This window comes from Coloeus monedula (genome assembly GCF_965178545.1).
Source record: "Coloeus monedula genome assembly, chromosome: Z".
NCBI lineage: Eukaryota > Metazoa > Chordata > Aves > Passeriformes > Corvidae > Coloeus > Coloeus monedula.
Window position 1 is genome coordinate 24,572,256 of NC_138822.1, and position 15,117 is coordinate 24,587,372.

At 44.0% G+C, this 15,117-nt stretch overlaps 1 protein-coding gene across 1 annotated transcript in view; it reads right to left on the reverse strand.

Annotated features, from left to right (window-relative positions):
• The window catches only part of ST8SIA4 (ST8 alpha-N-acetyl-neuraminide alpha-2,8-sialyltransferase 4), a gene marked incomplete at both ends in the record, with an annotated part of 67,331 nt that overhangs the window by 39,384 nt on the left and 12,830 nt on the right, over positions 1-15,117 (reverse strand). Inside the window, one exon of the mRNA XM_082301295.1 lies at positions 13,335-13,592. Coding sequence (XP_082157421.1) covers positions 13,335-13,592 — 258 coding nt within the window. The remainder of the gene's footprint in view (positions 1-13,334; positions 13,593-15,117) is intronic.

Here is a 15,117-nt window from a genome sequence, read left to right on the forward strand (position 1 = left end):
ACACCACTGGTGACTGGCCGCCAGATGGATGCAGCACCATTCACCATCACTCTCTGGGCCTGGCCAACCAGCCAGCTCCTGACCCAGCAAAGAGTACTCCTGTCCAAGCCATGGGCTACCAGCTTTTCCAGGAGTGTGCTATGGGAGACAATTTCAAAGGCCTTGCTGAAGTCCAAATAGACAACGTCCACAGCCTTTCCTGCATCTACCATGCAGGTCACCTGGTCATAAAAGGAGATCAGGTTGGTCAGGCATGTCCTATCCTTCATAAACCCATGCTGGCTGGGTCTGATGCCCTGGCCATCCTGTAAGTGCTGCATGATAGCACTCAGTATAAACTGTTCCATTACCTTACCTGGTACTGAGGTCAGGCTAACTGGTCTGTAATTACCAGGATCCTCCTTCCTACCCTTTTTGTAAACAGGCGTCACATTAGCCAGCTTCCAATCATCTGGAGCCTCGCCAGTGAGCCACGACTCTTGTAAGTGATATAGAGAGTGGTTTTGCAAGCTCATCTGCCAGCTTCCTCATCACCCTGGGATGGATCTCATCTGGTCCCATTGATTTATGAATATCCAAGTGTCTCAGCAGTTCTCTGACTGCCTCTTCTTGGATAACAAGAAGTCATGGGTTAGAGCTAGCATAGTCCCGGAAGTGATGTTCTTGCAAAGGGGTGCTTACAGCTTCCTCTAACCTGACAGAACCTATCAGCTGGCCAGTTTGAATATGGACAATTCTTTAAGCCACTTAAAATTGTGACCGCCTCTGTGATCCACACTTAAGAATAGAAACCCCCCCCACAGCTCTGTCTCATTTCCGTGCTGGGACAGGTGGTTGCGGGCCCCGTGCGGGGGCCAGTGGGCCAGGCCCAGGCCCTGTTTGGGCTGGGCTGGGCCAGGCCAAGCCATGGCCATCCTGGAGCCAATGGGGCCTGTTCCACCCACGGAACGTGCCCTCCCCCCCCCCACCCCCAGGAGGGCTGTGGGCAGCCAGAGCGGCTCAGCTTCCCCTCTCCAGTTCGGCCAAGATTCAGCTGAAGCTGCCCTGCAGAGATCATGTGACCAACCACAATAAGCTTCATTCCAGCTGCAAGGCCTAGATTAACACTTTTACTGCTATGAAGAGCTGAAAACCTGAGGGAAGAGAAAGAGGATATGCTTAAAGCTGAAAATCTGTTGTAAAGCTATGATGTATCAGAGTACCCGTTGTAATTTCATGAAGGCATGGGGGGTGGAATGTTCAACTTGTGAGCAAAAGCACCTGTGCTGAGATAGGCAGATGCTGATGCAGCTGTAATTTCGTGAGAAGTTTGAACAGGGAGAGATGGAAGTGATGAGGACTTTTGCTCCAAATGGAAAGGAAGAAAACCTCAGTTCCTAGAGATGCTCCCAGAGATAGTCCTAGAGATGAAGATGAGGAGGACCCTTTGCTCCCAGGGAAGGAGAAGGGCCTCTGTTCTTAGAGATTAAATGCTCCCAGAGATGGGTGAAGAGAACTTTTGTTTCTGAACGGCTCAACCTTAAAATTGTACCCCAAAAAACTTCAAGAGTGGACCCTCGAAAGCAGTTGTGGAAAAAGCTGCAAGTCATGGGAAAAGACTCACATGCGAGCAGAGAACCAACCCGGGCGGCTGTCTTGTTGTGATAATGTTTTCATAGCATGGGCAAGAGAGACTCCTCTTCCTAAATAGACTGAACAAGGTTATTACGGAAGTGGTAAACAGACTAAACATCCCAAGGGTTGTATTTTTACATTGTCAGTGGGAGAAGGGAGGAAGGTGGGGGGAGGAGAAGAGTTCTGAAGGTGTGGTATGATTTTTTCTTTTCTGCTTTTAGGTCAGTTAATAAACTTCTTTATATTCTTTCAAGTTTTGTGCCTGCTTTGCATTTCTCCTAATTCTTATCTCACAGAAGGTAAACAGTAATGAGTATTTTGGACCAAACCACTACACAAGAGGACCATTCTGCTCTCTGACACCATCTATCAACCCCTGAGGGCAGCTGTCTGGAGGACAAGCTGTCTTCTCACTAAAGGCTGAGGCAAAGAAGACATTAAGCACTTCCACCTTCTCCTCATCTTTAGTTACCTGCCTCATCCAATAAGGAACAAAGATTGGTCTTACCCTTCCTTTTACCATTAATACAGTTGTAAAAACTTTTAAAATTACTTTTAACAGAAGCTGCCAATTTAAGTTTGAACTGAGCTTTGGCTTCCCTAATTTTTTCTGCATGCCCTGGCAGCCCCCTTAAACACTTCCTGAGAAACTTGACCCACCTTCAAAAGATGATAAATCATCTTTTTATTTCTAAGTTCCTTCAAAACCTCGTTGCTCATCCAGGCTGGATGTTTGCCTCGTCAACTCATCTTTTGGCACACAGGGACAGTCTGTTCCTGTGCCCTCAAGATCTCTGTTTTGAACCACGCCCATCTCTCCTGAACTCCTTTGTTTTCAAGGGCTGCCCTCCGGAAGTCCAATGTAAAGGTCTTATTGATATTCCTCCTGATTTCACCAATTATCAAGAATTCTATAATTTCATGATCACTGTGCCCCAAGCGGCCTCCAACCTCCTCATCACCCACCAGTCCATCTCTATTTGTGAACAACAGGTCTATAACACAGTCCCTCCCCTGGTGGCTTCACCCACCTGTTGTGACAAAAAGTTATCCTCCACACACTCTAAAAACTTTCTAGATTGCCTTTTTTCTGCTGTATGAAGTTCCCAGCATATGTCTGGTAGGTTGAAGTCGCCTACAAGAACAAGGGCTGATGATCCTGAAACATTCTCCAGCTGCTTATAGAATAAGTTGTCCACCTCTTCATCCTGGTTGGGTGGACGATAACAGACCCCCAGTAGGATGTCAGCCTTGTTGGCCTTCCCCTTAATTCTTACCCATAAACATTCAACTTCATCATCATTAGTGTCAATATCTACGACATCCAAAACCTCCCTAATATGAAGGGCCACCCCTCCACCTCTTCTCACTTTTCTGTCTCTTCTGAAGAGGTTGTAGCCATCCAGTGCAGTGCTCCAGCTATTTGACTCATCCCACCATGTTTCCATGATGGCAATTACATCATCACTTTGTTGTAATACCATAGTTTCCAGCTCTTCTTGTTTGTTACCCATGCTGCATGCATTAGTATACATGCACATCAGCTGGGCTACTGATTTCACCCCTAACTCAGGCTTGCCACCCTTAGGCCTGCTTCCAGATAGCCCTGCTTCATCTCCTCCCCCCTTCAAACCTAATTTACAGCCCTCTTAACGAGTTCTGCCAGTTCGTGAGCTAAAATTCTTCTGCCCTTAACAGAGAGATGCAGCCCATCCAGTTCCAGCAGGCCAGGTGCCATAAGGGTTGCCTCACGGTCAAAGAACCTGAATTTCTGCCGGTGACACCAACCCTTGAGCCACTTGTTGATAATGTGGGCTCTCCTGTTCCTTTCACTGTATTTTTCTGCCACCAGAGGGACTGCGGAAAAAACTACTTGCGCTCCCACCCTATCAATCACCTGACCCAGTGCCCTAAAGTCCCTTTTAATTGCTCTGACACTCTTCTTTTCAATCTCATCACTGCCAGCCTGGAATATCAGCAATGGGTAATAGTCAGAGGGCTGAATCAGCCCAGAAAGTCTCTCAGTGATATCCCATACCCAGCCCCCAGGGAGGCAGCAGACCTCCCTGTGGGTTGGGTCTGGTCGGCATATGGGACCCTCTGTTCCCCTCAGAAGCGAGTCCCCTGTTGCTGCCTGTTCTGAGCTTCCCCTCCCCAAGACACTTGCCTCTGCCATGTGCTCTGAATTCCTTTGTTCCAAGCGTGGGCAAAACCAAATGTAACTCAAACTCTTTAGCAATGTCTGATTGGCCAGTCACCCTGGGTCCGCCCCCAGTCCTCCCCTTTCCCCTTCTCCGAATAAAAGAGAAGATCAAGGGAGGCCCCGCCTCTCTGGCTCTGCAACTCTTTCTGCAAACATCTCTTGTCGTCTGTTTTGTTTTGAAAGCTTCTAACTGCGGGAAATTAGGCGAGTTGAGAGCTGTATTGTTGGGGTCTCCTCTACCCGCTGTGTATCCCTGGCAGAGGGGCCCTGAGGGCACAGACACGGGGTTTCCCTGCCCCTGCTCAGCCTCGTTCCCATTGGTTGGTTTGTGTTCCCTGCGCGGGCAGAAGGACCCTTGGTCCGGTGACTGGAACAGTTCCTGAGCAGAGCCCCGGCCATGCGGCTGGAGAAATAAACATCTCTGAAACAGCGATCAAGAATCTGTCTGTCCATATATATTTCCTTTCCACGGGACTCCTGGTTTGGCATATGCATGTTGCAGTATCCCCACTGCAACACTATATTTCTCTCTCTTTGCTTCTGCTGGTGGTATTTGCTCTGCAGCTGATACAGTTACCGATTTTAGAGCTACTAAAATGCTAGATTGCCCATGCTACCTCTCTAGGTTGCTCGAGGCTTTCTAAGGCATTGAACTACAAGCGCTAGCCGGTAAAAAGTTTAAAAGATACCTCCCTCAGTCCCCTACTATGACTCCCCTTCTTTTCTTTTTAATGTTAGAGGTGGTGATTCATCCTGCAGATGAAACATAACTGGGAGGCTCACTGGGTAGCTAATTTTCTTCTAAATCATCTGGCTCACCCTCTAAATCCAGGGTCTTATACCTATTCTGAAGTGGTACTTGGGTTGGTGATGGGGGTCGGAAAGAATTTCTATTATTACCTCCCTTAACAGGGACACATTTCCCCTTCCCTTCATCTACCAGGTCCCTTCCTATTACCTGGTAATAGGAGGCACGGGAGTCTTCTGACTCCTGGTGGGCCTCCCTCAAGGAAGTAAGGGTGGAGCTCCACCAATCTATTTCCTTTTCACTATCCCTAATACTCCTTAGTCTTTCAACTTCTCCCTTAAGCTCAGCCACTAGCAAAAGGAGGTTATTTAGTTGTTCACATCTCAGGCAAGCTTCTTCTGCTACGGCCCCAGGAACTACTGATAGGCTCAAACACTCTGCACAGGAAGGGGTCTGTACAGACACATCCTTTTTGGAGGGCTTGACTTGGTTACGCACACTTGTACAAACTACAGTTTTTGATCTCATGGAAACCATTTTTAACAAAGACAACAATCTGACCTGACTCGCCAAAAACCTGCAACTCTGCCAGCTTGCCCTGCCTGCGTGAACTGCTGCGCAAACTGCTGTGCCACGTCCCTGTTTGTCATGCTCTGGGTCACCACGCTTCCTAGAGGCCTCTTATAAGCTGTCCTCTGACTCACTGGCAGAGTGTTAAATACTTTACAAGGTAAACTGAGTCAAGACACTGTGGAAGTGATTGGAGCTACAGGGGTAAGTGAAACTGTTGGGGTTCCTCCCCCCTGCCATGGGGTCCTGGGAGAGGGGACCCTGGGGTAGAGGCATGGCCTAGGCACAGGGTCTCCCTGCCTCCTGGTCACATGTAGTCTAATCCTGTTCCCCATTGGTTATTTTGTGTTGCCCTGCCCGGGGAGGACCCTGGTTGTCTGGTGATTCCGGAGCCTTCTGGGCAGTCCCCCGGCCATGTGGCTGGAAAATAAAGATCTCTGAAACTTCTATCAAGAATTGCTCCCTAATTCTTTCCACGGGCCTCACTGTCTATGGATGTTGCAGGAGACCCCACTGCAACATGAAACAAGGCCTTTTTTCCAACCTTGAAAATTTAAATTGGGAAAACACTGGGTCACTCACCAGTTCCTGTATATGCCAAATTCCCCAATGCCATTATTGGGCAGAGATTTATTGGAAAAACTGGAAGCAGAAACTAAGTTTTCCAAGGAGGGGGGAGTGAAAGTTATAATCCCAGAATCTAAAATTATCAAAGCAGCTGCTATACTTGTACAGGAATGCCATGGAAAAATTCATAAAGAAGTTGAAGAGGCTGTCATTCAAATAGTGTGGGCCAATGATTCTCCTGGGACATCCAAAAAAACTGAACCTGTGAGTATTACACTCAGCAGGGGCTACACCAGTAAGGCAAAGACCATATCCTCTGAAATTAGAAGCTCACAAGGAATTAGTACCTGTGATTGAAAAGTTTCTCAAATTTGGGTTGTTAGGGGAATGTGCATCGAGGTACAACACACCAATTTTGCCAGTCAAGAAAGCTGATGGTAAAAGCTACAGGTTGGTACAGAATTTGAGGGAAATTAACAAGATAACAGAGGACATACACCCAGTGGTAGAGAATCCCTACACACTCTTGACAACACTAACAAATGAATTAGGGTGGTTCACTCTTTTAGATCTCAAGGATGCCTTTTTCTGCATTCCTGTGCGTAAGAATAGCCAAGAACTCTGCTTTTGAGTGGGAGAATCCAGAAACAGGGAGAAAGACTCAGCTCACCTGGACAGTTTTACCACAAGGATTCAAGAACAGCCTGAATGTATTTGGAAACCAGCTGTCAAAGGAGCTGGAGGACTGGAGGAAACAAGAACCAGGAAGAGCAGTTCTCCAGTATGTTGATGACATCTTGATAGCAGTCAAGATGCGAGATGACTTACAGTGAGCTGGATGCAGTCTGTTGAACTTTTTAGGCCAGAGAGGGTATTGGGTCTTGAAAGAGAAGGCACAGGTTGCCAGGGAAACAGTAGTATACCTGGGCCTGGAAATTTTCTGTGGACATCGACAACTCAGCAGAGAACAGAAGGAAGCCATCTGCTGATTTCCAGAGCCCTGTACCGTAAGGGAGATGCAGGCCTTCCTGGGAATGGTAGGTTGGTGTTGCCAATGGATATCAAACTATGGGCTACTGGTAAGACCTTTATATGAGGTCCTTAAAGCAGCTGAAAAAGGGACAATCATGTGGACAGAGAATGCCAGGGCTGCATTTAAACAGCTGAAACATTCCCTATTGCCAGCCCCAGCTCTGGGGCTGCCAGACTTGACTAAACCTTTTGAACTCTTTACACATGAGCAACTGAATGTTGCTCTGGGGATACTGGCACAGCACCTTGGAGACCAGTGAAGAGCTGTGGCCTATTTTTCAAAACAACTAGACAAGGTAGCCCAGGGTTGGCCAGGATGCTTGAAAGTTGTGGCAGCAACAGTCCTTCTGATACAGGAGGCCCATAAATTCACCCTTGGGCAACACACTGTCATGTATGTACCCCATGCAGTGATAAATGTACTGGAGCAAAAGGGGGGACACTGCCTATCCCCTAGAATGCTCAAATACCAATCTGTATTGTTAGAACAGGATGATGTTACTCTAAAGACAACTTCTGTGACAAACCCTGTGATGTTTTTATCATCCACATTACTTGACAGTGTGCCTGAGCATGATTGTTTGCAGAGAATAGAGGAACTTATTCCAGCAGACCAGACCTGAAAGATGTTCCTTTGAAGGATCCAGACTGGGAATTGTACACTGATGGGAGCAGCTTCATGAGAAAAATATAAACTAGGCACGTCAATCCAAAGAAAGAAGCAACTAATATCTTTTCATGGCTGTTCCTTGTCAGAGCAGCCCTAACCTATTAAAAAAGCTTCACTCAACAGGCCTGTTCTCCATACTGTCCAACTGAAATGAAAGGGACTTTTCCAGAAGTGGTGTCACCACAAGAAAAAACACAATATATTTACTAGGGTTTGTTTGACTGGTTGGTTTTTAACCAAATAACTCCAAAACTGAACTTGGCCTCTGCTTTTGAAGAGGTCTCATCATGAATGTAAAATTAAATCATTAAAAAAAAAAAAAAAGAAAATACTTACTCTGATTTTTGATATTGTTCAGATTCTGAAACCAGAGTTGACCTGTTTGGTACATACTGGCTGCCAGAAGTAATTCCAAGTAATTACTTGGTAATGCTTAGTGTTGTTATTTTACACTTGCCCAAAATACAGCTGCATTTTTCAGAAACTCCTATGTAACCACTGCATTTCAAAATATACCACTTACTATAACAAGTTCATCTGCTCTGTAAGACGAAACGCTAACTCAGCCCTGGCTTGGTAATTTCAGCATGAGGAAGTGCAGACAATGTGGGAATAAGATGTACTTTTTCATCTAATCAGATATTTTGGAATGCTTCAGACTCTCTCTGGGTATAGTATCAATATGCAGCACACTTTAAGTCAGCACTAGAAGAGTAATAGGGGCACACAGATCAATAGTTCCTAATGGGGTATAAAAGCACGAGAAGTAAAAAGGAAAGGTAGATGGGAAACAGGAAACAGTTTCTAGTCATCACAGTTTGAGATTTTTTTTTTAATAGCAAAGAGTCTCCATACTTCCCATTTTAATTAGATGGACCACATTTTCTATGGCCAAAATAAGCATGACTACACAATCTTGTGAAACTTCTGTGTGTTTATCCATTATTATTAACACCTTCACACCACCTTTATAGGATATTGAATTCATAATACTGCAAGTACTGTTGGATATCTGTTGTGTCCTCTTCACTTTCACAGACCTTCACAGTCAGTTTTACCATTTTACCATTAAATTAATGGTACTGTTGGTGTTAACTCTAGCATAAGAACTGTTCCTCTATAAAAAAATCTCAGAGACACAATTTTCCTTCAGATCTCACACCCTGCCCCGCCCCCACCATAAAATACAATCAAAATCAACTGAATATATTTAACCAAAATAGTATGACATACTTGTCACAGCACATAGCCATAATGCACTTGGCATCAGAAGATTCTACAAAACTGTCTTTCACCAGCCTATACACCTGGATACATTCAGTAACTCCTTTCCAGGATACCATCAGGTGGCACCTAAGTGAGGACATTTTACTTCTAGAGACATCACACAAAAGCAAAAAGATCAACAGAGTGTCATGGTACATTTTAATGCCAGAATCCTAACAGCAATATAGGTAAGTGCTTACGAAGCACTCCAGAACTTCCTAATTACACTATGTGATTACATATTAAGTGATGTACAACTGAAACATGTAGGACACTAACTCTGACAAATTATTTACTTTTTTCTTTAACTTCAGTTACAAACAAATTCCTTGCTATTTACTTTAAACAGATGCTATGTAACTACACATGCACCGAGACTTAATTAAATAAATATCATATAGTTTAAATTATAATAGGTAAATTTCTAAAACATTTTAACTTTCATTTGTAAATAAATTTTTTTAAAAATTTAAAGATCACTGTATTGAAACACCCTATAGGCAGTAGGGCCAAGCATGTTATTCGCAGAACATTAGAGATTATTAATCACAATACTGTCAGACTCACTAGTTGTTACACAGATCACTTTAATTGTCATATATGAGAGATGTTTCATGGAATCATAGAATGGTTTGGATTGAAAGGGGGCCTTAAAGATTATTTAGTTCTAAATCCCCCACCGTGGTCAGGGACACCTTTCACTAGACCAGGTTGCCTTCTCTAAGAAAATTTTAATCTAGAAAATCTAGTATCTAATTTTTTCTGTAGTCCTGTTAAATGAATCAAATTTAATCTCAGAGGCAGTACAAAAGTGTATAATGTTCCATAGGCTAAATGCAGTTTAAAACTGTGGTAATTTTGGATTTCCTCTGCAATAAGTAAGAATGCTAATTTGAGTAACTAGTGGTACAAGTAAGACAAATAAGGAAAATGAAAGAGAAGTATGTAATTGCTTCAGTTACAATTTGCTAAAATACCTTTCAAATGAAATACAAAACTCATGGATATTCTACTTTTATTTATGTACTGCAAGACTGTAATTTCTTTTCCATGTCCTTTTACTATTTATTGCCACCATCATTCTTTAACGTGAAAAATGAAAAAGCAAGTAACTCGCAATGACTACTATTTCTATATTGCTTTCTGTCACAACCCTCCTGTTTTCTCCCCTTTCACCCTTCTCAAACCAAATAAATTGAAACTTCCGCTTCAAAAGCAAAAGTACCCATCTCTTGCTCAGCATTTTCTACGTATTGCTAAGCTGTCAAATGAGGCCAGCTTTGACATGATACATGAAATCCAAAGGCACTCTATTGTCTCTGTTCTGAAGAATGAATAAAAAGTGAAACATATCAATTTTTTCCCCCAAACTGCAAGAATAGATTTTTAAACCAATGTGAAGGGATGTATTTCGGTGACTTTCAACTACCCCAGTGGCAGCCTGATTCAACATCAATACACCACACTACATTTTACTACATGCTACACAAAAATAATGCAGTAATTTACAAAAGGCCACCTCTGTTGACCAAAAGCTAAGAATGAGTATTTTTAAAAGAGAAACTATTTTGCATTTATTCTACCAAGACCTCTATAAGAACAATTTTGTCTGGACTAAAAACAGCAAAAAGCAAAAATAAGTAGTGCAAACCTCTCTCCCTTGTGCAGAGGCACATGGCAGCACAAAAGAGCACATGGTAGCACAGAGAGGTTTGTCTCCACCAGACCCTGGGGGGAGGAGGTGTCACACAGCAGAGCCCTACAGAGAGGAACATGCCGGGAGCTGACGGATGGGTGAACAGCGAGTGATCACCCCATAGAAGGACATTTAGGAAGTGTGTTGCTGATGTGGCAATATGGGATAGGTCATGCCATATAAGAAAATACTGTGCCTTGGAAAAATGTATAAAACCAGCTCATTCCTTTGAATAAATGATTCAGATTCCCTGCTGGTCTGGGTCTGTGATTCAACCGCCGGCAAATGGTGCCCTGGGTAATTTATTATACACCTATCTTTACGTCCATCAGTGAGCCCCGTGGGACCTGAAGTGCTGCTGAAAGAAGCAGGAAAGTTGGCCAGCGATGAATCCCTGCAAGTTGTAGGTGAGCCACAGGGGACGTAGGGGATGGAGTATCCCAGGAACAGAACATCACAGAGATGTTGGAATGGATTTTAAAGGAAAGTTGAGTCTACAGGTTTGAACAGACTCTTGTTCTGGGCAAAAGACTGTAACTCAACTTTAGATAGTACCAATATTTTTGATCCTTGGACATGGGAGGCTTTAGACACATTGTGGGACCGAGTTACACACAGTGACGTGGCGCTGACAAAGCTTTTGTGTCCATAGAGGACTGTGTGCAAGGCATTCACAGCACATGTGGGACCCAGAGACCAGACAAAGAAAGACACTTGTGCCACCGCGGCAGCTGTGCCAACACCTTCTGAGCCGCCAGCAAGCGACCGTAAGTCTGTCGGGGCTGTGAGAAGAGAACCAGAAGATGGCCCCTCGTCCCCCAACCCATTTGAACCTGGAGGGGAACTGGATGGTATCGTAGAAGAATTCACGCCACCTCATGCCATGCACCATCAGCTAGAGCCATTTCGCAGCAAGTGGTGGGAGCCGGGGGGAGCGTGTTTTGCTTTGTTTGCCTTCTACGAGAGTGCAGTGGCAGCAGCAGATGCAGTGAGGGGGAAGTGTGCGGGGCCACAGCGATGCGGCACTGGCGAGCACACTGCGCTGGCAAGCACGTGGCAGAGCTGGAAACTGGCAGAAAGCACGTGGCAGAGCTGTGCCATGGCAGCAAGCACATGGCAAAGCCACGTGGTACCGACAAGCACACAGCGGCAAACACATGGCAGTGAGCACATGGCAAAGCCACACCGCGGCCACACCTGGCAGCCGCCCCCACGCCACAGAGGGGCAGGATCTGCGGCGCTGGGAGCTGGCGGGGCCGCAGCTCCGCTCAGCGCATGGCGGGGGCCACAAGCAGCTCTCTGCATGTGAGAAGTGAAGAGATAGGCTGGCAGGACCCACGCAGCCGGTGGGACCCGCGCAGCTACAGCCAGGGCTCCTGTTCCCTGCGGACTCTCGGGAGCTGATACTGTGCTGGAAAAAAGGACTGAGTGGACCAAGGGTCCCTTCCTTGGGGGTCGTGGGGGGGCTGCAGCATTTTGAACCGGCTTGTGTGAGAATGGCTGCAGGCCAGGCATGTCGTTCCTGCAGCTGGTCCATAGAACTCTTCTGGTTTTGTTATTTAAAATGTTGCCACAATCCTGGACCCTATCTCAAAGACTGCTTTTTTTACCACACCGCCTTGTGACCCCTGCATTGCTCTGATTGCTTTTTGTGATAGATAATAATTCTAATTTGTAAACTATCTTTTCAAGCAGAAATTAACTGATATGTTTTTTCAGGGTACTCTTCTCTGTGAAATAGTGAAGTATTTAAGCAGTTGAAGATAATTACCTTGCTTATTTTTGCTCAGAGAGTGCTTGTTGTTCTGTTAGATGTATTATTTTACTGTTCATAGTAAGAAAACTGCATGTTACGTTACACATTTTCTTGAATTTACTAAGTTAAAAGATATTTTTGTTACATATTGTTAAAACAGAAAAGGGGGGGGTGCAGGGATGGGGTGTGCTCCCTGCAAAAGACTGCAAAGAAGTTTATGTGTTCTTGATTTTTCAATCACATTCAGAATGAACACAAGATATTAATAAAGTTTTTAGGCAATTTTGTAAGTGTTGTAGAGAAACCCTCTCAGTCACAGTTTGAAGCTCTGCCCAAGCCCTAGCCCTGGCCGACTGGTAATTATACCATCAGACCCAGGTGTTTCTGCACTAAAAGTGTAATCAAGTCATTTTGACTTGCTAATTTGATCTTAGAAAAGCTGGACCCTCTTTCAAAGTAAACTTGAAAGTCTTGCCTAGGAAAGACTTTCTAAGTCCTCCCTGTGAAACAGAACCGCCCAGCAGTTGCAGACTCTGAGTGACGGTAAAAGTTTTAGACAACTTTACATTGTTCCTCAAAGTTCTAGCTGTTTAATCACTGTCATAGTTCTTATTTGTATAGAACCAAAAAGGGGGAGTTGTGGGAAGAGATGGAATAAATTTGAGTTGCAAGCTGTAAAACCTGCCTGCAGAGGCACATGGCAGCACAAAGGAGCACATGGTGGCACACAGAGGCTTGTCTCCACCGGACCCTGGGGGGAGGAGGTGTCACACGGCAGAGCCCTACAGAGAGGAGCCTGCCAGGAGCTGACGGATGGGTGAACAGCGAGTGATCACCCCATAGAAGGACACTGAGGAAGTGTCACATTGCCGATGTGGCAATATGGGATAGGTCATGCCATATAAGAAAATACTGTGCCTTGGAAAAATGTATAAAACCAGCTCATTCCTTTGAATAAACGATTCATATTCCCTGTTGGTCTGGGTCCATGATTCAGTCACCAACACCCTTGTTTTATTTTCACTATAAAAATAATCTTCTTGTCAATAATATAGGCATGATTTTAAATTTAGGGAATCACATGCTGATGGTTAGTGTTTCAGATTAATTTCAGATAAGGCCTGTAATATATACGTCAAATTAAAACATTTCTCCTAGCTTTTCTCCAAGAAACTTAGTAGCCTGCATCTTCAACAGCAGATAAAAACTTACCTTATTACAAAGTCATGGCTATCAATCTCTTTACCACAACCGCTCTTCAGAAGGATGCCAGAATTCCCAACAACTGCACAGGTTTTAAATCGGCGATTTTTCATCGGGGAAACTTCAGGGAGAAGGCTGTGCAAATCCTGAGAAATGTTTAGAGTGCGACGTCTGTCCAGTACATAATGAATTACATCTCCTGGCTTGAAGCTGCTTTTGACCACTGAGACATCTCTTTCAGCATCCAAAAACTGAAGAATATTCTTCCTGTGTTGACAGAAAAATGCACAGATAAAACCCAACACTCCCTGCTTGAATGGAGTTTATCTAACAACAGTACAAACTGTTCAAGGCATTCAACCTAAAGCAGAGGGTAGACAGTGTCAGTCCTACTAGGGTCATTTCCCTTGCTCTAGGATGGAGTTAGAACAAAGCTGTTAGGATGGTTCACACTGTGGTTACAATGTAACACACAAATACTGCAGAACTAGAGCTTAATGACTTGTATACACAACGGCACCAAGAGATGAAGGGAAGATAACTGCAAATTTGAAGGCATACTGTGTTTCATTATCTTCACAAAATTCTGGAATTAAGACATTTTTAAAAAGGACTGTGGCAGTTTGTTTTCATAAAAACACAGTTACATATATGATCAGGAAATGTCATCTTTTACAAATCAGCTTGGCCTAGGAAAGGCCATGTTTTCTTACAGATTCTCATTTCACCATAAGAGTAATATATTCAGTTTAGCATAAACTTCCTCCTCATTAACTGAAGTTTAGCTAAAGCTATCCTAATTAACTTGATATGAGAACACACTCAGTCTTTTCCACCAATTGGAACAAACAGCTTAAAACATATTGCAAATTAAACTACTGCAGCTCAGGATCCAGTCAAGTTGTTAGCTGAACTCAAAATCACTTACAAACTTATCAAGACTTGAAACATTTATCATCTTTTCTGCAATTAATTGTTTAAACTATTAGACAGGTTCAGACATGCATGACCAAAACATGAGGGTTTAATAAACTACCATGGATCAAGTGAACTCTGACAGTTAAACAGTTGCATACTCCCAGCCCCCAGCAAGTAACTGATGAAGAATGTTTGCTTTTATGTCAACTGAAAAGTGAAATCATGGTATCTGTTTATGGGTCTATCTGGATGCTCTGCCTAAGTGGTGGTAAAGCAGCTCAGACTTGCTTCTATTTGCAAAAGTTATCAGTGCCGATGGAAAAGAGGGCGTTGAAGAATGCTGAAACCAGCCTGACTCATCAATCCCAAAGTTAAACATTCTATTCTGAAGAACAGTCTTTCCTGACAGAAACTGGTGCTGGTGAGGATGCAGCAGACAGAGCTCCTGATAATGGAACCAGCAAGTGACAGTGCTGGTAACTTAAGTAAAGCTGCTGGACTGATACACCTGACTGTCTATCACTTTATAGTACAAAAGCCAAGGCCCTCTTTTTAATGGCAGAGAATGCTTACATACCCCTTCTTGGATGTGGTGTGCGTGTAGCTTCCTCCCTTGAATGGGAATCCCCTTCCAGGTTACTCCTTAAGGCTGAGTAAAAGAGACTTGCCCATGGTCACTGGTATGAGTAAGTACCATCAATTTCTACTCGATTATTTTGCTAGCTTTAATATTGTTGCTTCAATATGGCTTCAGTAAATAGTGAACGATACTAGAAGTTATAACTATACTATGCATTAAATAAAAATGATCTTTTAGTCTAATCATTATCATTATGATAATCAATAAATACTTTAATAACTTAAGTATATTTGG